Genomic DNA, 15,659 nt, shown 5'->3' with positions numbered 1-15,659 from the left:
AATTTATAAAAGATTTAAAATATTTGACAAAGGAAAGTTTGAGAAAATAGTTTTGAATTCATAGAAGCCAGTTCATATTATTGCTAAGAACGTACTACATTTTCTTGAGCTAAATTAAAATCGCGCGCCATTGTTGCTACCTAGTGAGCTATCGATAGTTAACACCCAAGTTTAGTACTTCCTACCAGTACTACTCGCATATACATACTGCTTTTGCCATTTTATCATGGCGATTTCTTTTTGACATTTGACTACAACTGGGCGCACGTGTTTTCGGGCAAGGCTCTGTGCTAAATTATAGTAAAATCAAAGTAAATATCAAATTGTGACGCATTTGACTGGGGTGTTTCTAATCCAAATTTTGTGTGTATTCCGTTTGCCAGATGAATCCGGAGAAGCTGAAGAAGTTGCAGGCGCAGGTGCGCATTGGCGGCAAGGGAACCCCCCGCCGCAAGAAGAAGATTGTCCACTCCACGCCCGCCACCGACGACAAGAAGCTGCAGTCGTCCCTGAAGAAGCTGTCGGTGAACACAATCCCCGGCATCGAGGAGGTGAACATCATCAAGAACGATGGCACCGTCATCCACTTCAACAATCCGAAGGCCCAAGCCTCGCTGCCGACGAACACGTTCGCCATCACGGGTCATGGCGAGAACAAGACGATCACCGAAATGGTCCCCGGAATCCTGACGCAACTGGGCCCCCAGGACATCAACCAGCTGAAGAAGCTGGCCACGGAGATTGCCAACAAGAGCGGCGCCGGCGGCGCAGCCGGTTCTTCGGCCGCCGATGCCGGTGACGACGATGTGCCCGACCTGGTCGAGAACTTCGAGGAGGTGGCCATCGCCGGCACGAAGGAGGAGAAGTCCGGTGAGGTGGCTGCCTCCGCCTAGGCGGGTCCAACCCCATCCACTTGGACAAATCACACACCACACCGAACACAAAAACACATACAAAACATACGGCCAGGGAGCAGAACGAAGGGGCAGGCATACAGGACACACGCCCCAGAAGCCGGAATCACACCAACCGTAGTACAGCTACCGCTTCCCAGTTCCGTAACCCAATCGGGACGGAACCACTACGGAGTGTGGCCTTCTGTCCTGGATGGGCCTTCCTTCGTGTTCCCTTCAGCCACTTTTTGGGGGTCATGCTACACACTATACTAAAATACAAAAAATAAAGGCATCCGAGCGAGCGCTGAACAGAACACATAAGCATAATAACTATACTTAACATACTAAGGGAACCCTTCAATCTTAATCTAATAGTAATAGTTTGGAACCGTCAAATGTATTTTCCAATGCGATTAAAGCACGTTTCCTTAACCAAAAAACCACAGTCCAAACAACACACATTCTAATTTTTGCCGCCCTACCAAGAACATGCACAGAAGATGTATCTATAGATATATGCGCTCGTAATACACACTATACTATATATATACGGTTTTCGGAAGAATTTGAAGCGAGGTGATTAGGGGAATAACGCAGACACTCCAGAAGAAGTCATTGCCAGGTCGCGAGGCAGAGGAATATATTTTTAGCACTAGCTCTTAACGATTTTCCCCGAATTTCCGACTTTTCGATGTAACCCCGACCACAAACCATCCTCAATTCCTGACGTAAACAAGATGAAACCACAACTATTTGATTTCGATTCGAAAATGATGTACCAAAATTGTTGAAAACGTTTTTATAATTTGTAAACTATTGTTTTAGACCATCATACATGCATTACATTAAAAGAACTGTAAAAACATATGAAACATCCATATTCTCGCATTTCCTTTCTTGTTTTATTAATTTTTCTTGCATAATCGGCGTGTGTGAGTGAGCTTGTGTGTGTATGCATAGCAACGCGTTTGTGTGAGGTTTTAAGGGTGGGAGGGGAGGTAAAAAAGCACGCGGCAGTCAAAACTTGTTGACATTGGGAGTAATACATAAGTTAAAAACCCAGATGCTAGGCCGTCCTCCTCCAAACGGAACCTTAGCCCTGTCGTGATATCCTAACTACCAGGCAAAATCCAAAGGTGAACAGACATGCGGTGTATGCTTATGCTGGTATTCGTGTGTTATGGTTTGAAAATCTCCCAATGAGTCACCTTTAAATTGGCTTAAAATTGCGATTAGACCAGTTCAACCGGAATGTTTCTTGAAGTTTCCATATGTGCATAGGCAAGCGATTGCGGTTTCTTATCACTTTTCGACGACCATAATAACGTGTTAAAGTTCATGCAAGGGGTGCCGTTTCTATCAGTAACGAGGTCACGTCGAGTACAAATATGCTATTGAATCTTGGGAAATCGGCTACTCAAATTGGTGTTTATTAGGAGTCGTCTCATCGGTTCCTTGTTTGCTCCGACTTTGCCCAATTTAAATTGCCGGTTGGCCTGCCAACTTGTTTTTAACTGTTTCAGAAATACATGGTTATAAATATATACATCGTTAATGATGAATAATTTTGTAAAATAACCCTTTATTGTCTAGGCGTAAAAATAAAGGATGAAAATCTACATTTTTGACGGTACTACTTGAAAATAAATTCTAAGCATGAAAGAGACTTATTAAGTGCTATTATTTTTAGGTAAAATAATACATTAAATTATAGTTACTTGACACCCTTTACAAAACACATCAGTTCTTGAGATACATTCTTAAAATACTGCTTTATAAAAAAAAGAGTTCTAAAGTCCACAACCACTGTAAGACTCATACAAGCATACAAAATGGCAGCGTTGCCAGATGTGAGATATTCTGTAGCCGCCACAAAATAAAATCAAATTAAAATTTTAATCTTTAATTAAATTCACTATATTAACAACTTTTTACTAAAGAGTACGCATTTCCTTTTTACAAATGCTACACACAACCTTGCAAGCGACTCTACCAGAAACAGGAGTGTCCGCGCGGTGGAATGCCAGTGTTCCCGCTTCAGGCAAAATTCTTTTCTGCGGATTAACCCGGATGTTGCTGGGTTTTCGCTCGCTCTCCACGCAGCAGCAGAGGAGGAAACTCAGGGGCACTGCCTCTCCTTCTTCCAAAGTCTGGGGAAGATTGCGGTTCCGCGTCTCCGGCAGCAGAAGACTTGCGAAGCCTCCTAGGATCAGCAGAGCGCCCATCACAATTAAAGGTAGGGCAAGCATTTGCTGGCCCTGCAATGAAAAGAGGATGAGAGTTTTAGGATGGTAAGGCAATCGCCGCAATTCCACATACCATATGGTTAATCAATGGAATAACTATTGGTCCCACCATTGCCACCACCGAGCTGAAGCTCATGCCCAGTCCCCGCACCACCGTGGGGTATAATTCCGATGCCAGGAGCGGCAAGACCACAAAGGAGGAACTAATGCCCATCTTGCCAACGCAGTAGAGCAGTAGCGTGATGTTCGGAAAAAGGAACGTGGCCACGCAGGCAACGCCGCCCACCAGCATAGAGATGAACAGAATCCAGCGCCTTCCAAAATAGCTCAATCCCGGCCAGAGCAGCAAATATGTAGGCAGTTCCACAGCCCCGGCCAAGAAAAAGTTCCAGATCTCATCGCCTCCGAGCGCAGGAGCATAGTAACTCAATCCCACGTAGACACTCGTGTTGGCAAACCAAATGAGGGTGATGATCAGGGTCTTCCGACGCATATTGGATCCCTGGAACAAGTCCAGAATGCCGTAGTGGGTACTCGAAGGTGATTCCGCTTCCGAAGCTCTTGTGCTAGCCAATTTCCTTTGCAGACGCTCTACAAAATCTCGGTTCACACGCATTCCATTAACTCTGGCTATCACTTTGAGGATTTTCATAGCCCTCCTGGTCTTTCCCACCGCCATCAACCATCTCGGTGATTCCGGCAGCACGAAAAAGCAGGAGAAGAGCATGAGCAACGGCATAGACACTGCCAAGCTGAGTTCCCGCCAATCGCGGATCACGTATATAACTCCGGCCAGCACCACCAAGCCCAAGGAATAGGCGATATTTGAGACGATAGTGCAGAAAACTCGCCTCTCCGGACCCACCAGCTCGATGGCCAGGACATAGGGACTGGCCAGGATCGCTGGCACCGTCAGCCCCACCACGAAGCGCAGTCCCAACCAGGTGTAATAATTCCATGCGAAGGCGCTAGCCGCGCAGGCCGTGATCTCAAGCAGCAGGTATGCGTAAAAGGAGGGCCGCCTGCCCCACAGGTCCACTAGGTATCCAAATACATAGTTACCCAGCAGTCCGCCAACACCGAATACCACGAGAGCCAGGGTAACCAGGAAGCTACGGTCGCAAACCAGGTTCCACTGCAAGGGTAATATATTAGGGATTAGGATGTGTTCTTTATATAAGTTGCAAATGATGTTGCTTCTAATCGTGAGAACTCACGGCTATCTAAAAAGTTACACAAAATAGTATTACTTTATTCTTTATTGTAGATACCCACCTCTTGAACCACTGTGCTGGAGTAAATGGATTTGTCGTAGTGCCATCCATGCTGACAAGGCACCACATGCGCTGGTTCCGGCTGCAACTTAAGCAAATCCTCGGCCCGTTGACTGACCAAATCCGGAGGCGGACGGTACTCGAGATAGCGCACTATATCACTGTAGTTCCTCGCGAACATGGAGCACTCGGCAAAGACCCCATTGCGGTTACGCGGAATGCTTAGGTTCTTTACCAGGTGCACGTAGTCCTGTGTCCACGGCTCCAGCTCCGGAACTCGACAAAAGTGCTGCGGAGTAGCTGCTATGAACAACTGGCTAAGAAAGTATTATACCATTTAGATTTAATGAGTTAACTAATTTATTCATAACTAAACAAGAATATATTTATAAACCGTATAAGAGCTTTTAATTCAATCGTTTAGGGTGGATTAAGATCTTAGAAACTTGACTCGATGACCAACCTATAGGCGTGAAAAGCGCAGGGCAGTGCGGCGGGTAATAGCACCGAGCAGATTATGACCTTCTGGTAGAGCCCGAAGGAGCCAACCTCCCGCAGCACCTCGTCGAAATCCATGTCCGCCCGTTAGCCAGACTCTCGCACAACTGACGGCCACGATCACCTTGTCCACATCCAATCCAGCCCAGGAACTGGCGGCGCTGCAGGGGCTGATTGGACATAATTACATTACGGCCACTCGTGCGCATTAATTAATTGGACACCGCGGCGTGGACAAGGTTCGAACTAGTTGAGCACCCCGATTTCAACCAAAATTCCAAACCAAAGCGAGCTCTCTATTTCGTAGGGTTAGCTACAGTTAGTCGGTCTGTATTTCTTCGTGGCTCAGGTGGTACTGGACACATATAATTATTATAAATATCTCTAAAACTGAAATGGGAATTATGTATCATCCAAACTTGTCTAACTGCGAGACAATCCGATGATGGTCAGTATGTACATGAAGATGTTGATGATGTCCAGATAGAGGTTGAGGGCGGCGAAGATGTACTCCTCCGGACTGATGGAGTACTTATGATTGCCACCCAACATCAATTGGGTGTCGTACACCAAGTAGACGGAGAAAAGCACCGCCCCGAGGGAGGCATAGACCAGTCCGATCACCTTGCCAGGGAAGCAGATAGCAATGATTCCGAAAACGATGAAGACCACCAGACAGGCGACTAGGACTCCGCCGCACATTGTAAAGTCGTACTTGGTCTGCAGGGCAAACAGGGTGAGACCCAACGCCACTGCCGCCGTAATTCCCACAGCCATCAGGACCTCATAGGCCTCATACTGTCCGGCGACCATTCCCAGGAGAAAGGACTCTGCCACCGTGAACAGGAAGAGGAAGATAAAGTTCAGAGGCGTTTTACGACGAACACCTTCGCAGCAGGCCATGGATATCATCGTCACGATAAGAACAACCTGCACAATTAAAGTTTTTGTTAATATTAATGGAATTTTTACAAGTTTTAGAAACTTACGAGTGCTATCCAAAAAAGAGCCGGATTTTTCTGCACCCATTCCTGAGAGGCCTTCGAGAAGGTGAACACACTTACAAAACCGAAAGTGATTAGCAATTGGCACTGAAAACAGAAAAGATATCATAGATTAATGGAACCCATAACTTTAACATAAACCAATGAAACGTAAGATGAGAACATTTTTATCAATACAACTATTTTCTAATTTTTTGGTTTGTTTTAGGATAATGCATATTTTCAATTTTATTGACTATGCCAACGAAAGTAGTCTTTTTTCTAGAGAAATTTCCAAGCGATAAGCAAGTATTGATCCTGAGGTTTCAGGTGACTTATAGCGTCGATCAAATGATGTTTTATTCATATTTTCAGTAAACATTAGACTTTTTTTCTAGCAGCAACATTCATGTCCCGTAACATACCATCAATATCAGGTAGACCTTCCGAATGAAGCCCTTCCGGATGCTCTGGTCATCGAAGGCAAAGCTCTTGTCCGCCTCCGCATCTGTATATGCGCCAGTTTCATCGCCTGTGGGGTTGGAAGACAATTCAAGGAGAAAGAACAGTTAATATGATGACTAACCGTACTGAAAGTGGTTGGCGCTGCTCATGGCTAAATCGCTGTGACTAAAGTAATGTTCGACTGCCGGGAACGTGCTAGTATTTCAGCTTATTGAAAGCGAATCGAAACCTTCTATGTGTCCCCATATGGCCGACAGTTGGAGATTAGCCGGTACCTAACTCTTATCACAGACCCACACTCACACTCCAGATAAGATTCACATATTAATGTGGGTGAGTAACTGCTATTGCCACCACAAAAATTTAAACAAGGTTGTGCACTCTCCCTTTAAGTAGGTGAATCACGGTATTGAGCCACATACTAAACCTTTTCTGCTGTCTTATCAGATGGAAGTGTGCTGAGAGATATTTGTTCTAGTCTTTTTCAGAGAGAACTCACTGCATTTGTCTAGTAAATACTATAGCCAAGTCGATTATCTAATCTAAAACACTTTTCCGCAGCCAATTTCGTTCGCTTTAGCCCAATCCGGGTGGTACTTGCCTTGCTGGTAGTGATACATTTTATGGCTGCGCCTTGCTGGAATTCACACGAACTACTGAACAGGTGGCCGGGTCAAAAATATGCTACGGGGCCAACCCAAAATTAAAACACCCCGCCTTCTAGTTGTGGTGGTGCAGATAACAAAGTAAACTTAAGCAATGATAAATCAGAAGGTGGACGATAAAGGTCTAGACTGATGAAGTAAGCAAACTACCGGCGCTGCTCTCGCGCCACAGGCTAAAGCTGCATCTGGTGGTGGCTGGCTGGTTGAACTGGATGAACCACTGGCGGAAGCCCCACAATGCTGGGGGTCTGTGGCTTTAATAAATAGATGCGCTTTATTGTTGACTTTAAACTCAGTGTCGCTGCACGGGTTACAATGTTCGGTACTTGATTCATAGTTGCAAAAATCGGGATTCCTTGGTTATTACACACCATTTAATGTTATGTTCTAACAACTGCAATTTATGTTTCTTATATATTCTCACATAAATACACGTGACTATTTATTGTTGGTTTGTGTATCTCAATGGCATATCATTTGGTATACATATATCAGTTTTTTTGGAATTTTGAAAAAATCGTCAACTTAGGCCACACATAAATAGACATAATACATACATCCCGAAAATAAGTTTGTTAATTTTCTGATATTACGAACTAGAAATAACAGGAAATCGGTAAACATAATGCGAAGTAGATAGATCGTAAGTATTTGAGTAATTCGTTAGTTAAAGATTTCCTGCACTGGGTGAGGTTGTAAATACCAATGAGATTACGCGGGAACAATATTCGTTTTCAGGTTTAATCCTAACGTGGTTAAACTGTACATAATATTTGGAAATAGAGCAAAACTTAGTCGCGCGATGCGCCAATTATAGTCAGAATGTACATGAAGATATTGATAATGTCCAGGTAGAGGTTCAGCGCCGCAAATATGTACTCCTCAGGGCTGATAGAGTACTTGTGCTCTCCGCCCATCATTAGCTGGGTGTCGTAGATGAGGTAAACGGAGAAGAGTAGCGCTCCCAATGAAGCATACACAAGTGTTATGATCTTGGTCTTAATGAAAATGGCCACAATTCCAAAGATCAGGAACACCACCATGCAGGCTATCAGAATTCCGCCCATCATAGTGAAGTCGTATTTGGTCTGCCAGGCGAAGAGTGTTAAAGCCAGACAAACCGCAGCCGTTATGCCCACCGCCAAGAGAACCTGAATGGAAAGAAAAATGTGATTATTATAGTACAGTTCTAGGTTCATTATTCCAAGTGCTCACCTCCTTTGGCGCATATCTGGTGGCCGAGACGCCCATTAGGAACGATTGAGCTAAGGTAAATAAGCCAAGGAAAATAAAGTTCGTCGGTGTTTGGCGACGAACACTTTCACAGCAAGCCATGGACAACATGGTAACTAACATCACGGCTAATGCAACCCAGAAGAGCCAAATGTTTCTGGCCGCGAAATTCTTGGTGCCATCATGAAACACAAACAGCGCAACAGCTCCAAAGGTAACAAGGAGTTGACCCTAAAAGAAAGAAAGAAAATAATACATTTTGCACAGATTAAAATCAGCTTAGGTAGTTCAAGCACAGGAAATTTATACAAATAATACAATCTTCATAATTTGTCGGATTAATAGTGTTGATTCTTCGTGTTTTATGTAATTTAATCATACCGAATTTTTCGTAATCAGCCAAGTTTCTTTAAGGTAGTGTAAATACTCACCATCAGAATTAGATACACCTTTCGTATAAATCCGCGTCGGATGCTTTGGTCGTCGAAAGAAAAGTTTTTGGGTTGGCTCTCCGGATCATCGTAGGCTCCATAGCCGCCAGCTGACGGTGGCGGTTGGATGAATCCCGGCTGGGGGGCATAGCCGCCAGGTGGAGGACCCTGACCGTAGGGCTGTGGATAGGGCTGGGCACCTCCCTGGGCGTAGGGTGGGTAACCCTGCGGAGGCCCTTGTGGTGGGTAGCCTCCCTGGGGCGGATATCCACCGCCTCCATATCCTCCCTGAGGCGGATAGCCTCCGCCATAGTTGTACTGTTGGTTGGGATCTGTGGAGTAAGACATCTTCTTTCAGTTCGCAATCAAGAGAAGGCAATCGAAGACTTTCCGCTACAGTATTCTGTCTACCAAGAACTGTAAAATCTAAATGAAACGCTTCGCTTCGTGAAGAGATGCGGTAAACCAAGAAACAATCTCGAGCAAATATGTACATACAACCATGATAAGACGGGACAGATACTATATGTTAGGAGAGAAGTAATGGAAATGAATCAGAACTTAGGGGGGCTCTGGGCAATTATGGCACTTGACGTGTCAATAAGCCTCGGGGACGAACAAAAGCATGCGATCATAACCGGATAAGCAGGAACACTCGCTTAGAAGGCAAAAGATTGAACCTTGGTATTGGGGGTACTGCGGAACACTTTGCCAGGACATTCTCGACGGACTTCGCTCTAGGGATTTCTATTTTCAAAACCGCTGTGGAGTAGATCCAAAAACATATGGTTAGTGGGGCTTGTCCTATTCGCACTCACCTTGCATTGTTTCGATGGCTTTGTACCTGCAAAGACAGATGACAACAAAACATTAGCTAATTCAATTAGCGACCAAGAAATGTGAAGAGTTTTGGCTTTTTACTCTTGTGTGGCATGCAACTTTAATTATCAATCAATTTGGCACTTGCGTACTGCGCTGGGCAAAGTTTGCCAGGTTTTGTTTGTTGTAGCCATATGACGTGTGCCTTCCAAGCTTGTGGGTGTGGGTACTCCTAAAACGGCTGGGCCGTTTTTTGACTTTACATATAAGTTGACCCGCCAGCTTACCCTAGTCGCTGCTATTAAATTGGTTCAGCTGGAGCCCCACTCTCGCAAATAATACATACACACAGTTCGCTGTAGGGAAATGGTGACTCACTCATTCACCACCTTCTCGAAATTACCGGGAAGCCCACGTTTCGAAATGCGACCGCCACCATGGTTGACCTCCACATTACCGAAAACTCTGTCTCAAGTGACTAATTACCTCTAAATTCCTCTGTAGTTCGATCTAAATAAACAAATGAGTTGTTTTCCTGAATAATTGTTTTTGTTCTGAAAATTATCAGAGATGCGCCCTGTGACGGTTATCGAAACGCAGATGTGTTACAATCGAAGGGAATGGGAAATTTTGAGAAGGGTTTGATGAAGCAGATATTTTTACAGGATTGGTTTGAAAAACAAACTCAAATTCTAATCAAAATCTTAAAAGAATTTGTGTATTGTTCAAAGTTTTTAATTGCTGCACTGACGTTTTTTTGTCATCAGTTTATTAACTCTCCGACAGTTACAGAAAAGATAATAAAATAAAATAAATATATAAAATAGCAACATTATCTGAAACATTGTACTATGTCTGCCTATTGGAATGATTGGGAAACCCCTGCTAACTTTATTAGACATGTCAACGATAAAAGCTTCGATTTTGAATTTATAATCAACTTTGTTTTTGAAAGGAGCAAAGATACAATATACATTTTAATTATAACAGAGCAAATTGTATTATTTCTACCGACATTTTAAAGTCGATAACTACAATTTTCGGCATTATCATCGGTAGGTCGATTATTTGTACACACGTTTACCACCAACGATTGATGGTGGTTCTGGCCCGCAGAACGAATCGATACTATCGTCGATGTTTTTTCAGCTCTGCGAGATAGTATAATCGGCGGTCACACTGACGACAACAAAAGGAAGGGAGAGGAAATTAGAGTTATTTATTTATTTAGGCTGAGAAAATACGGGCTGCGAAATGAGTGAAGCTGAGGCTAATCCCTTCGACATGGATAGTTCCAGCTTCGATGCGGAAAAGTATCTGGAAAGGCTGCTGAAGGTGAAAAATTTGATTAGCTAAACACCCAATAATTTACCTTATGGTTTCCATATAAATTGTCCATTTAGGACTGTTCCCTCAGGCAAATTATGGATACGGAGGCGGCAGTGGTGAAGGACACCCAGACATTGCATTCGGATATGCAGACTTTGGTTTACGAGAACTACAATAAATTCATCTCCGCCACGGACACGATTCGCCGGATGAAAGACGATTTCAAGCTGATGGAAACGGATGTGAATCTGCTTATGACCAAGATGCACTCCATCACCACTTTTAGTGAGCAAATTACCGGAACCCTGCAGGGAACCAGGTCTCAGCTATGTCGCCTGTCCGAGAAGCATTCGCTGCTCAAGCGGTTGCAGTTCCTCTCCACCCTGCCAGCCAAACTGAAATCCCTGATCGAGGAGCAGAACTACGCCCAGGCTGTGCAGGATTACCTGCATGCCCAGAAGGTCTTTGCCCAGTACGGCCGGCAGCCCTCTTTCGACGGAATACAGCGAGATTGCGACGCAATAATGGCTGATCTGAAGAAACAATTGAGGAAGGACTTTCAAAGAGCGGGGAACACCGCTCAGTCGCTGACTGAAATCGGGGAGCTGCTTCTTCAGCTTGACGAGAAGACCTCAGATCTGGCCAGCGAAATGCTGACCTGTGCGGGCAAACGACTGCACGAGCAGATCGTCATGCTGCAGGATCAGACAGAGCGGGATATGCTCGAGTTCGTGGACATGGGCATCGATGGATTCCTCAACGACCTGGCGCTGGTGGTGACCTCCTATTTTGACATGTTTGTGGCCAAGCATTATGATAAAGAACGGTACGTTCAAAATATCTATGTTTAGTCTGCACTAGTTTTACAGTCTCATAATCTTTCAGCGACGACTTCCAGGAGAACGCACTACAGGAACTAAACGTCTTCCTCAATCAGAACATCGACAAATATCTGACTCTTGTCCAGGATCGCGTTGAATCCGACATTGGCTATGGGGACACACAGGTGATGCTGCGTGCTCTGGACCGACTTCATAGACGCCTTCAAGCAATGCGTAATATCTGTCGCGGTTTGGAGGTTCAACGCAACACAGTTTCCATCATTATATCGGCTGCCCACCAACTCTGCGATGCTCATGCGAAAAACCTGAAGGATCACTTTGCCGATAGCTTGAGCGCGGTTCGGTTGTCCCTGGTTTCTGCCAAGAGCGATGCAGCTGCTGGTCTAAATCTCACTGATCTGATCAGTAATCTGTATGTGGCCATGGTGGAGAAGATTAGAGGAGTACTGCAGGACTTGCTTATATTCCTGCGTACCGATTGGTCGTTTAACATCAAGGCAGAGCACAAGGGAACTCTGTGCGTAGAGGGCATACGGGAGAACTTACTTATAGGCTTTCTTCGCCACATTGCCAAAGTGATGTGCGGTTTCGGCGATGCTTCTAGCTCCAGTCCACCCAATCTTTTGCTAGTGCTGTCCAAAACGTGTCTTGAACTGGAGCAGCAGGGCGTCCACATTCTGGCAAGCTTTGCAAAACTTTAATGGGTAATTTTCTAACAATCCAAATCCTCAGATTGCTCTAGTGGATGACCTGTACGAAATTGACTCGGAAAACAGTGCAACACTTACCCACGAAACTGAAATATGCGCTGAAATGCGGGAGACGGCACAGGCACTTCTTGATTCTTATGTACGGCTGCAGGGCACCAATATCTCGCAAATGCTGCGGAAGAGCGTTGAGACAAGGGACTGGCTAAACTGTCTGGAACCTCGGTCCGTGCGGGCGGTGATGAAGCGCGTGGTGGAGGAGCTGGGCAGTATCGAAACGGTGGTGGCAAGTCTTTACGAGGCAGCTACGAACACAGCTTCAGGATTCCGCACCACAGCCAGCAGTGATTCCAGCCGCAAAACTTACTTCAGTAACTTTGCTTCCACCTCCAAGCCACAATATCGATCTAATTGGTCAAATTACACGCCTTCCCAGTTGGAATCCAGCTACGTGTCCAACATACATCGCTTGTTTTCGGAGCGAGTTGAGATTTTTACTTCGGTGGAGTTCACCAAAGCGTCGATTGTGATGGGCATAATTAAAATTGGTCTTAAAGTATGTAATTACATAAAAAGTGGGATGATGTTTTGACTATTCCCTTTGCAGACCCTGCTAGAATGTGTACGGCTAAGAACTTTCAGTAAATACGGGCTGCAGCAGATTCAGGTAGACGCCCACTATCTGCAAATGAATCTCTGGCGGTTTGTTAGCGACGAAAAGTAAGTAGAATGTTCTAATAATAATATTAGAGTACCCAAAAATAATTTGTTAACAGTCTGGTCAACTTCCTGCTGGACGAGATCCTTGGCTCCGCCGTTCAACGCTGCTTGGAATCTGTGCTTATGGAGCCCAATGCTGTGGAAATAATTTGTGAACGGGGTTAGTATCGGTTCCAAGACTCAAGCAACATTCCTCTTAAAATATTCGTATATTTTGTTAAACGCTGCCAGCCTAAGGATCTTAAAATAAACGCCTGTTTCTTATATACAATTTGAATGCTTTGACAATGGGTAGTTGAGAAAAGTTTAATTTTTCTTAACTGGATCTATCACCTCCTATTCTGCCAATTTTAAATTTCTTTTAAACAAAATTGGTGTTCAATCTGTGGTACCGGGACTTAGACAGAGGGTGAACTCGATAGTGTCGCCCTTTAGGTCTTCGTCGCTGTTGGCCAGCAAAATGCTGTGGGTTTCGCCTCCATCTTCGGCTGTTGAGATAGTCAAGGCACTAGGTGCCTCTTCATCGATAGCCTTTCTTTTCTCTGACCGTGCCTTGCGCGCCTCCTCGAACTCCTTGGGATGACACTTTTTGCGATGCGTGTGCAGGTTTGCGTTTGAGTTGAAGGTCTTTGGACAGTGAAGACATTTGTACAGCACCTCGCCAGTGTGCACGGTCATGTGTTCCTTTAAAGTTATGGCCTTCTTAAAGGCCTTTCCACATACGCCACACTCGTGCTTCCTATCCGTGAGATGCACATATCGCTGGTGGCTCAACATGGCGCTGCGGTTGGGCGAAACCTTTCCACAGAGGTCGCAAGTAGCAGCGGTGCCATTATGACGCCGCACATGTTTCTTGAGGCTGTGCTTGTTCTTGTGCCAGGATCCACAGATGTCGCACTGAACCTTGGGCTCGGTAACACCGGCGTGCTCCAGCTGATGGCGCTGGAAAGCGGCTCTACCGCGTATGACCTGGGCGCATATGTCACACATTGTTCCATAGTTGCCGTGAGCCATCTTGACGTGCGTACAGAGAAGGGATTGGTTGGGAAATCTGTCAAGGAGAAACATATTTATCTTTGAGACTACTTAGAGATGAGTGAAATATGACAAACCTTCTCTCACAGAGATCGCACACAACATTACGCTCTTTGTGAATAACACGATGCTGATCCAAAAGATACTGTTTGGTATATCTTTTGGGACACTGCTCGCAAATAAAGGTCTTTTCCTCCTCAGGATGATGCTTCAGCAGCTCGTGGTTCCTCAGGCATTGTTTGTCCGCAAACCGCTTATCGCACTGCGCGCACCTGCAATAAAATGTCTCTTTGATTAAGAGCTCCTTACTTGCTGTGTGTGTATTAGATTGGCTTTCTCCACATTACCACTCACTTAAACTTCTCCGGATCGGAATGACGATCGATGTGATCGGTGAGAAAGGAGCGTTTGTAAAACTTTTTGTTGCAGCAGATGGCATACCCCTTCCGACAGTGCTCCTGAAGCATGTGCTTGCAGAGGAGCAGAAACGTCTCCTGGCCCTCGTGGCAAACGTCGCAGGTGAGTCGCATGTGGGCAGCGATCTTGGCATCGATATCCAGCATGCACTGCTTATAGTCCGCATAGCGTTTGGTTTTCTGAGGGGCTGCTTCTGCTTTGCAGTTATTTCTCTTAGCCCTCGACTTGGTCATTCCAGGTTTGGACTTCTCTGGAGGAGGTGGGAGAGTATGTTCGAATTTCTGGTGGGATTTACTTTTGGTAGTGGATCTCGTTTCTCTACGTTCCTCCGTGGCTAGGGTTGGTGAAGGTTCGCGATCCCGGAGGTCCTTTAGGTCGGTTTCATGTTCTGATGCGCCTTTGATGAACTCCACTTCTAGTACCTTGGAGTCCATTCGCTTTTTCTGCATAGCAATTACATCGCTGAGGAACTGTTCATTTGTGAAGGAAGCGCTGTCGCAATCGCTGGCGGGTAAGCCTCTCTCCTGATCTTCATAATGACCCTCCTGCTGGAGCTCCAAGTTCTCATCTTGCTCTGGTTTCCCCTGCTCCTGGCCAGATTTCAGCGAAAACCTCTCCGTGAGCAAACGATGTGCCCTTTCAACTGTTCCATAGAACTGGTGAAAATCGTTGACTTGATTCCAGCAGGCCAAACAAATAACCGTGGATATGGGATCATCGCTTTTTGGCTGCAAAATAACCACTGTCATTAGTTCCAAAAATAACAACACAAGGAAGGACGCACCTCAAACCAAAAGTATTTGGCCAGCACATTAGCCACATTCAGGGAAAGGCCAACGTCTTCGAAAATCCGTATTGTATCCAAGTCGTTGACGCTGTTTAGGCACAAACGGCAAATCATGCTTCAAAGCATTAAAACTTTAAAAACCAAAATAATTTGTTTATTGACTCTTTTCGTGTGGCTGTATATCAACTAGTCAAAAAATACACAGATGAAATAATCGATATCGAACGATAATTAACTCGTTAATCGATAAGGCGTCCGGCAAATTCGAAATATAAAAATGTCTTGACAATTATTACGCTTTTCTTTAATATT

General features: G+C 45.0%; 6 protein-coding genes across 9 annotated transcripts; 2 read left to right on the top strand and 4 right to left on the bottom strand.

Moving 5' to 3' along the window:
* Positions 1-146: 146 nt before the first annotated feature.
* On the top strand, positions 147-1,774 carry LOC108029492 (transcription factor BTF3 homolog 4). Its single transcript, XM_017101762.3, has 2 exons — positions 147-311; positions 384-1,774. Exon 2 carries the CDS (start codon positions 384-386, stop codon positions 891-893), a length of 510 nt encoding a protein of 169 aa, XP_016957251.1. The 5' UTR covers positions 147-311; the 3' UTR covers positions 894-1,774.
* A 1,056-nt stretch (positions 1,775-2,830) lies between these two features.
* Positions 2,831-5,075, bottom strand: LOC108029494 (beta-alanine transporter). The gene is made up of 4 exons (XM_017101767.3): positions 4,880-5,075; positions 4,418-4,733; positions 3,216-4,277; positions 2,831-3,154 (listed from the first exon to the last, which is right to left on the bottom strand). The coding sequence occupies exons 1-4, from the start codon at positions 4,990-4,992 to the stop codon at positions 2,831-2,833; spliced, it is 1,815 nt and encodes a 604-aa protein (XP_016957256.1). The 5' UTR covers positions 4,993-5,075.
* A 132-nt stretch (positions 5,076-5,207) lies between these two features.
* On the bottom strand, positions 5,208-7,162 carry LOC108029490 (protein lifeguard 1). Of its 2 annotated transcripts, none has more exons than XM_017101758.3 (4): positions 6,964-7,162; positions 6,323-6,429; positions 5,904-6,005; positions 5,208-5,844 (listed from the first exon to the last, which is right to left on the bottom strand). In XM_017101758.3, exons 1-4 carry the CDS (start codon positions 6,980-6,982, stop codon positions 5,338-5,340), a joined length of 735 nt encoding a protein of 244 aa, XP_016957247.1. In that variant the 5' UTR covers positions 6,983-7,162; the 3' UTR covers positions 5,208-5,337. The 2 variants fall into 2 exon arrangements, with proteins under 2 accessions (XP_016957247.1, XP_016957248.1); XM_017101759.3 differs by lacking the exon at positions 6,964-7,162 and adding an exon at positions 6,484-6,882 and having other exon boundaries at positions 6,323-6,405.
* A 592-nt stretch (positions 7,163-7,754) lies between these two features.
* Positions 7,755-10,133, bottom strand: LOC108029488 (protein lifeguard 1). Of its 2 annotated transcripts, none has more exons than XM_017101757.3 (5): positions 9,997-10,133; positions 9,510-9,535; positions 8,692-9,023; positions 8,243-8,491; positions 7,755-8,178 (listed from the first exon to the last, which is right to left on the bottom strand). In XM_017101757.3, the coding sequence occupies exons 2-5, from the start codon at positions 9,514-9,516 to the stop codon at positions 7,819-7,821; spliced, it is 948 nt and encodes a 315-aa protein (XP_016957246.1). In that variant the 5' UTR covers positions 9,517-9,535; positions 9,997-10,133; the 3' UTR covers positions 7,755-7,818. The 2 variants fall into 2 exon arrangements, with proteins under 2 accessions (XP_016957246.1, XP_016957245.1); XM_017101756.3 differs by lacking the exon at positions 9,510-9,535 and adding an exon at positions 9,372-9,453 and having other exon boundaries at positions 9,997-10,125.
* A 537-nt stretch (positions 10,134-10,670) lies between these two features.
* Positions 10,671-13,379, top strand: LOC108029486 (vacuolar protein sorting-associated protein 51 homolog). 2 transcript variants are annotated; one of them, XR_006367631.2, is made up of 6 exons: positions 10,671-10,845; positions 10,914-11,665; positions 11,725-12,361; positions 12,414-12,759; positions 12,825-12,944; positions 12,996-13,108. XR_006367631.2 is itself a non-coding variant. In XM_017101753.3 (6 exons), the coding sequence occupies exons 1-6, from the start codon at positions 10,765-10,767 to the stop codon at positions 13,271-13,273; spliced, it is 2,223 nt and encodes a 740-aa protein (XP_016957242.1). In that variant the 5' UTR covers positions 10,671-10,764; the 3' UTR covers positions 13,274-13,379. The 2 variants fall into 2 exon arrangements, 1 of the variants encoding a protein (XP_016957242.1); XM_017101753.3 differs by adding an exon at positions 13,165-13,379 and having other exon boundaries at positions 12,414-12,944.
* LOC108029487 (transcription factor grauzone) lies at positions 13,299-15,528 on the bottom strand. Its single transcript, XM_017101755.2, has 4 exons — positions 15,345-15,528; positions 14,498-15,288; positions 14,221-14,415; positions 13,299-14,159 (listed from the first exon to the last, which is right to left on the bottom strand). The coding sequence occupies exons 1-4, from the start codon at positions 15,459-15,461 to the stop codon at positions 13,487-13,489; spliced, it is 1,776 nt and encodes a 591-aa protein (XP_016957244.1). The 5' UTR covers positions 15,462-15,528; the 3' UTR covers positions 13,299-13,486.
* Positions 15,529-15,659: the final 131 nt, after the last annotated feature.

This window comes from Drosophila biarmipes, chromosome 2R, assembly GCF_025231255.1.
Source record: "Drosophila biarmipes strain raj3 chromosome 2R, RU_DBia_V1.1, whole genome shotgun sequence".
Lineage (NCBI taxonomy): Eukaryota > Metazoa > Arthropoda > Insecta > Diptera > Drosophilidae > Drosophila > Drosophila biarmipes.
This window is presented reverse-complemented; position numbering and strand designations above follow the sequence as displayed.

Coding starts and splice junctions, on each gene's coding strand:
- LOC108029492 (XM_017101762.3), top strand. CDS start 384: ATGAATCCGGAGAAGCTGAAGAAGTTGCAGGCGCAGGTGCGCATTGGC.
- LOC108029494 (XM_017101767.3), bottom strand. CDS start 4,992: ATGGATTTCGACGAGGTGCTGCGGGAGGTTGGCTCCTTCGGGCTCTAC. Junction 4,734..4,879: donor TGCGCTTTTCACGCCTATAG/GTTGGTCATCGA, acceptor ATACTTTCTTAG/CCAGTTGTTCATAGCAGCTA. Junction 4,278..4,417: donor CCAGCACAGTGGTTCAAGAG/GTGGGTATCTAC, acceptor TTACCCTTGCAG/TGGAACCTGGTTTGCGACCG.
- LOC108029490 (XM_017101758.3), bottom strand. Junction 6,006..6,322: donor AGGTCTACCTGATATTGATG/GTATGTTACGGG, acceptor TTCTGTTTTCAG/TGCCAATTGCTAATCACTTT. Junction 5,845..5,903: donor CTCTTTTTTGGATAGCACTC/GTAAGTTTCTAA, acceptor TTAATTGTGCAG/GTTGTTCTTATCGTGACGAT.
- LOC108029488 (XM_017101756.3), bottom strand. CDS start 9,411: ATGTCCTGGCAAAGTGTTCCGCAGTACCCCCAATACCAAG. Junction 8,492..8,691: donor AGGTGTATCTAATTCTGATG/GTGAGTATTTAC, acceptor TCTTTCTTTTAG/GGTCAACTCCTTGTTACCTT. Junction 8,179..8,242: donor CCAGATATGCGCCAAAGGAG/GTGAGCACTTGG, acceptor CTTTCCATTCAG/GTTCTCTTGGCGGTGGGCAT.
- LOC108029486 (XM_017101753.3), top strand. CDS start 10,765: ATGAGTGAAGCTGAGGCTAATCCCTTCGACATGGATAGTTCCAGCTTC. Junction 10,846..10,913: donor ATCTGGAAAGGCTGCTGAAG/GTGAAAAATTTG, acceptor TTGTCCATTTAG/GACTGTTCCCTCAGGCAAAT. Junction 12,362..12,413: donor AGCAGGGCGTCCACATTCTG/GCAAGCTTTGCA, acceptor CCAAATCCTCAG/ATTGCTCTAGTGGATGACCT.
- LOC108029487 (XM_017101755.2), bottom strand. CDS start 15,461: ATGATTTGCCGTTTGTGCCTAAACAGCGTCAACGACTTGGATACAATA. Junction 15,289..15,344: donor CCAAATACTTTTGGTTTGAG/GTGCGTCCTTCC, acceptor GTTATTTTGCAG/CCAAAAAGCGATGATCCCAT. Junction 14,160..14,220: donor TGCGATCTCTGTGAGAGAAG/GTTTGTCATATT, acceptor TCTCCTTGACAG/ATTTCCCAACCAATCCCTTC.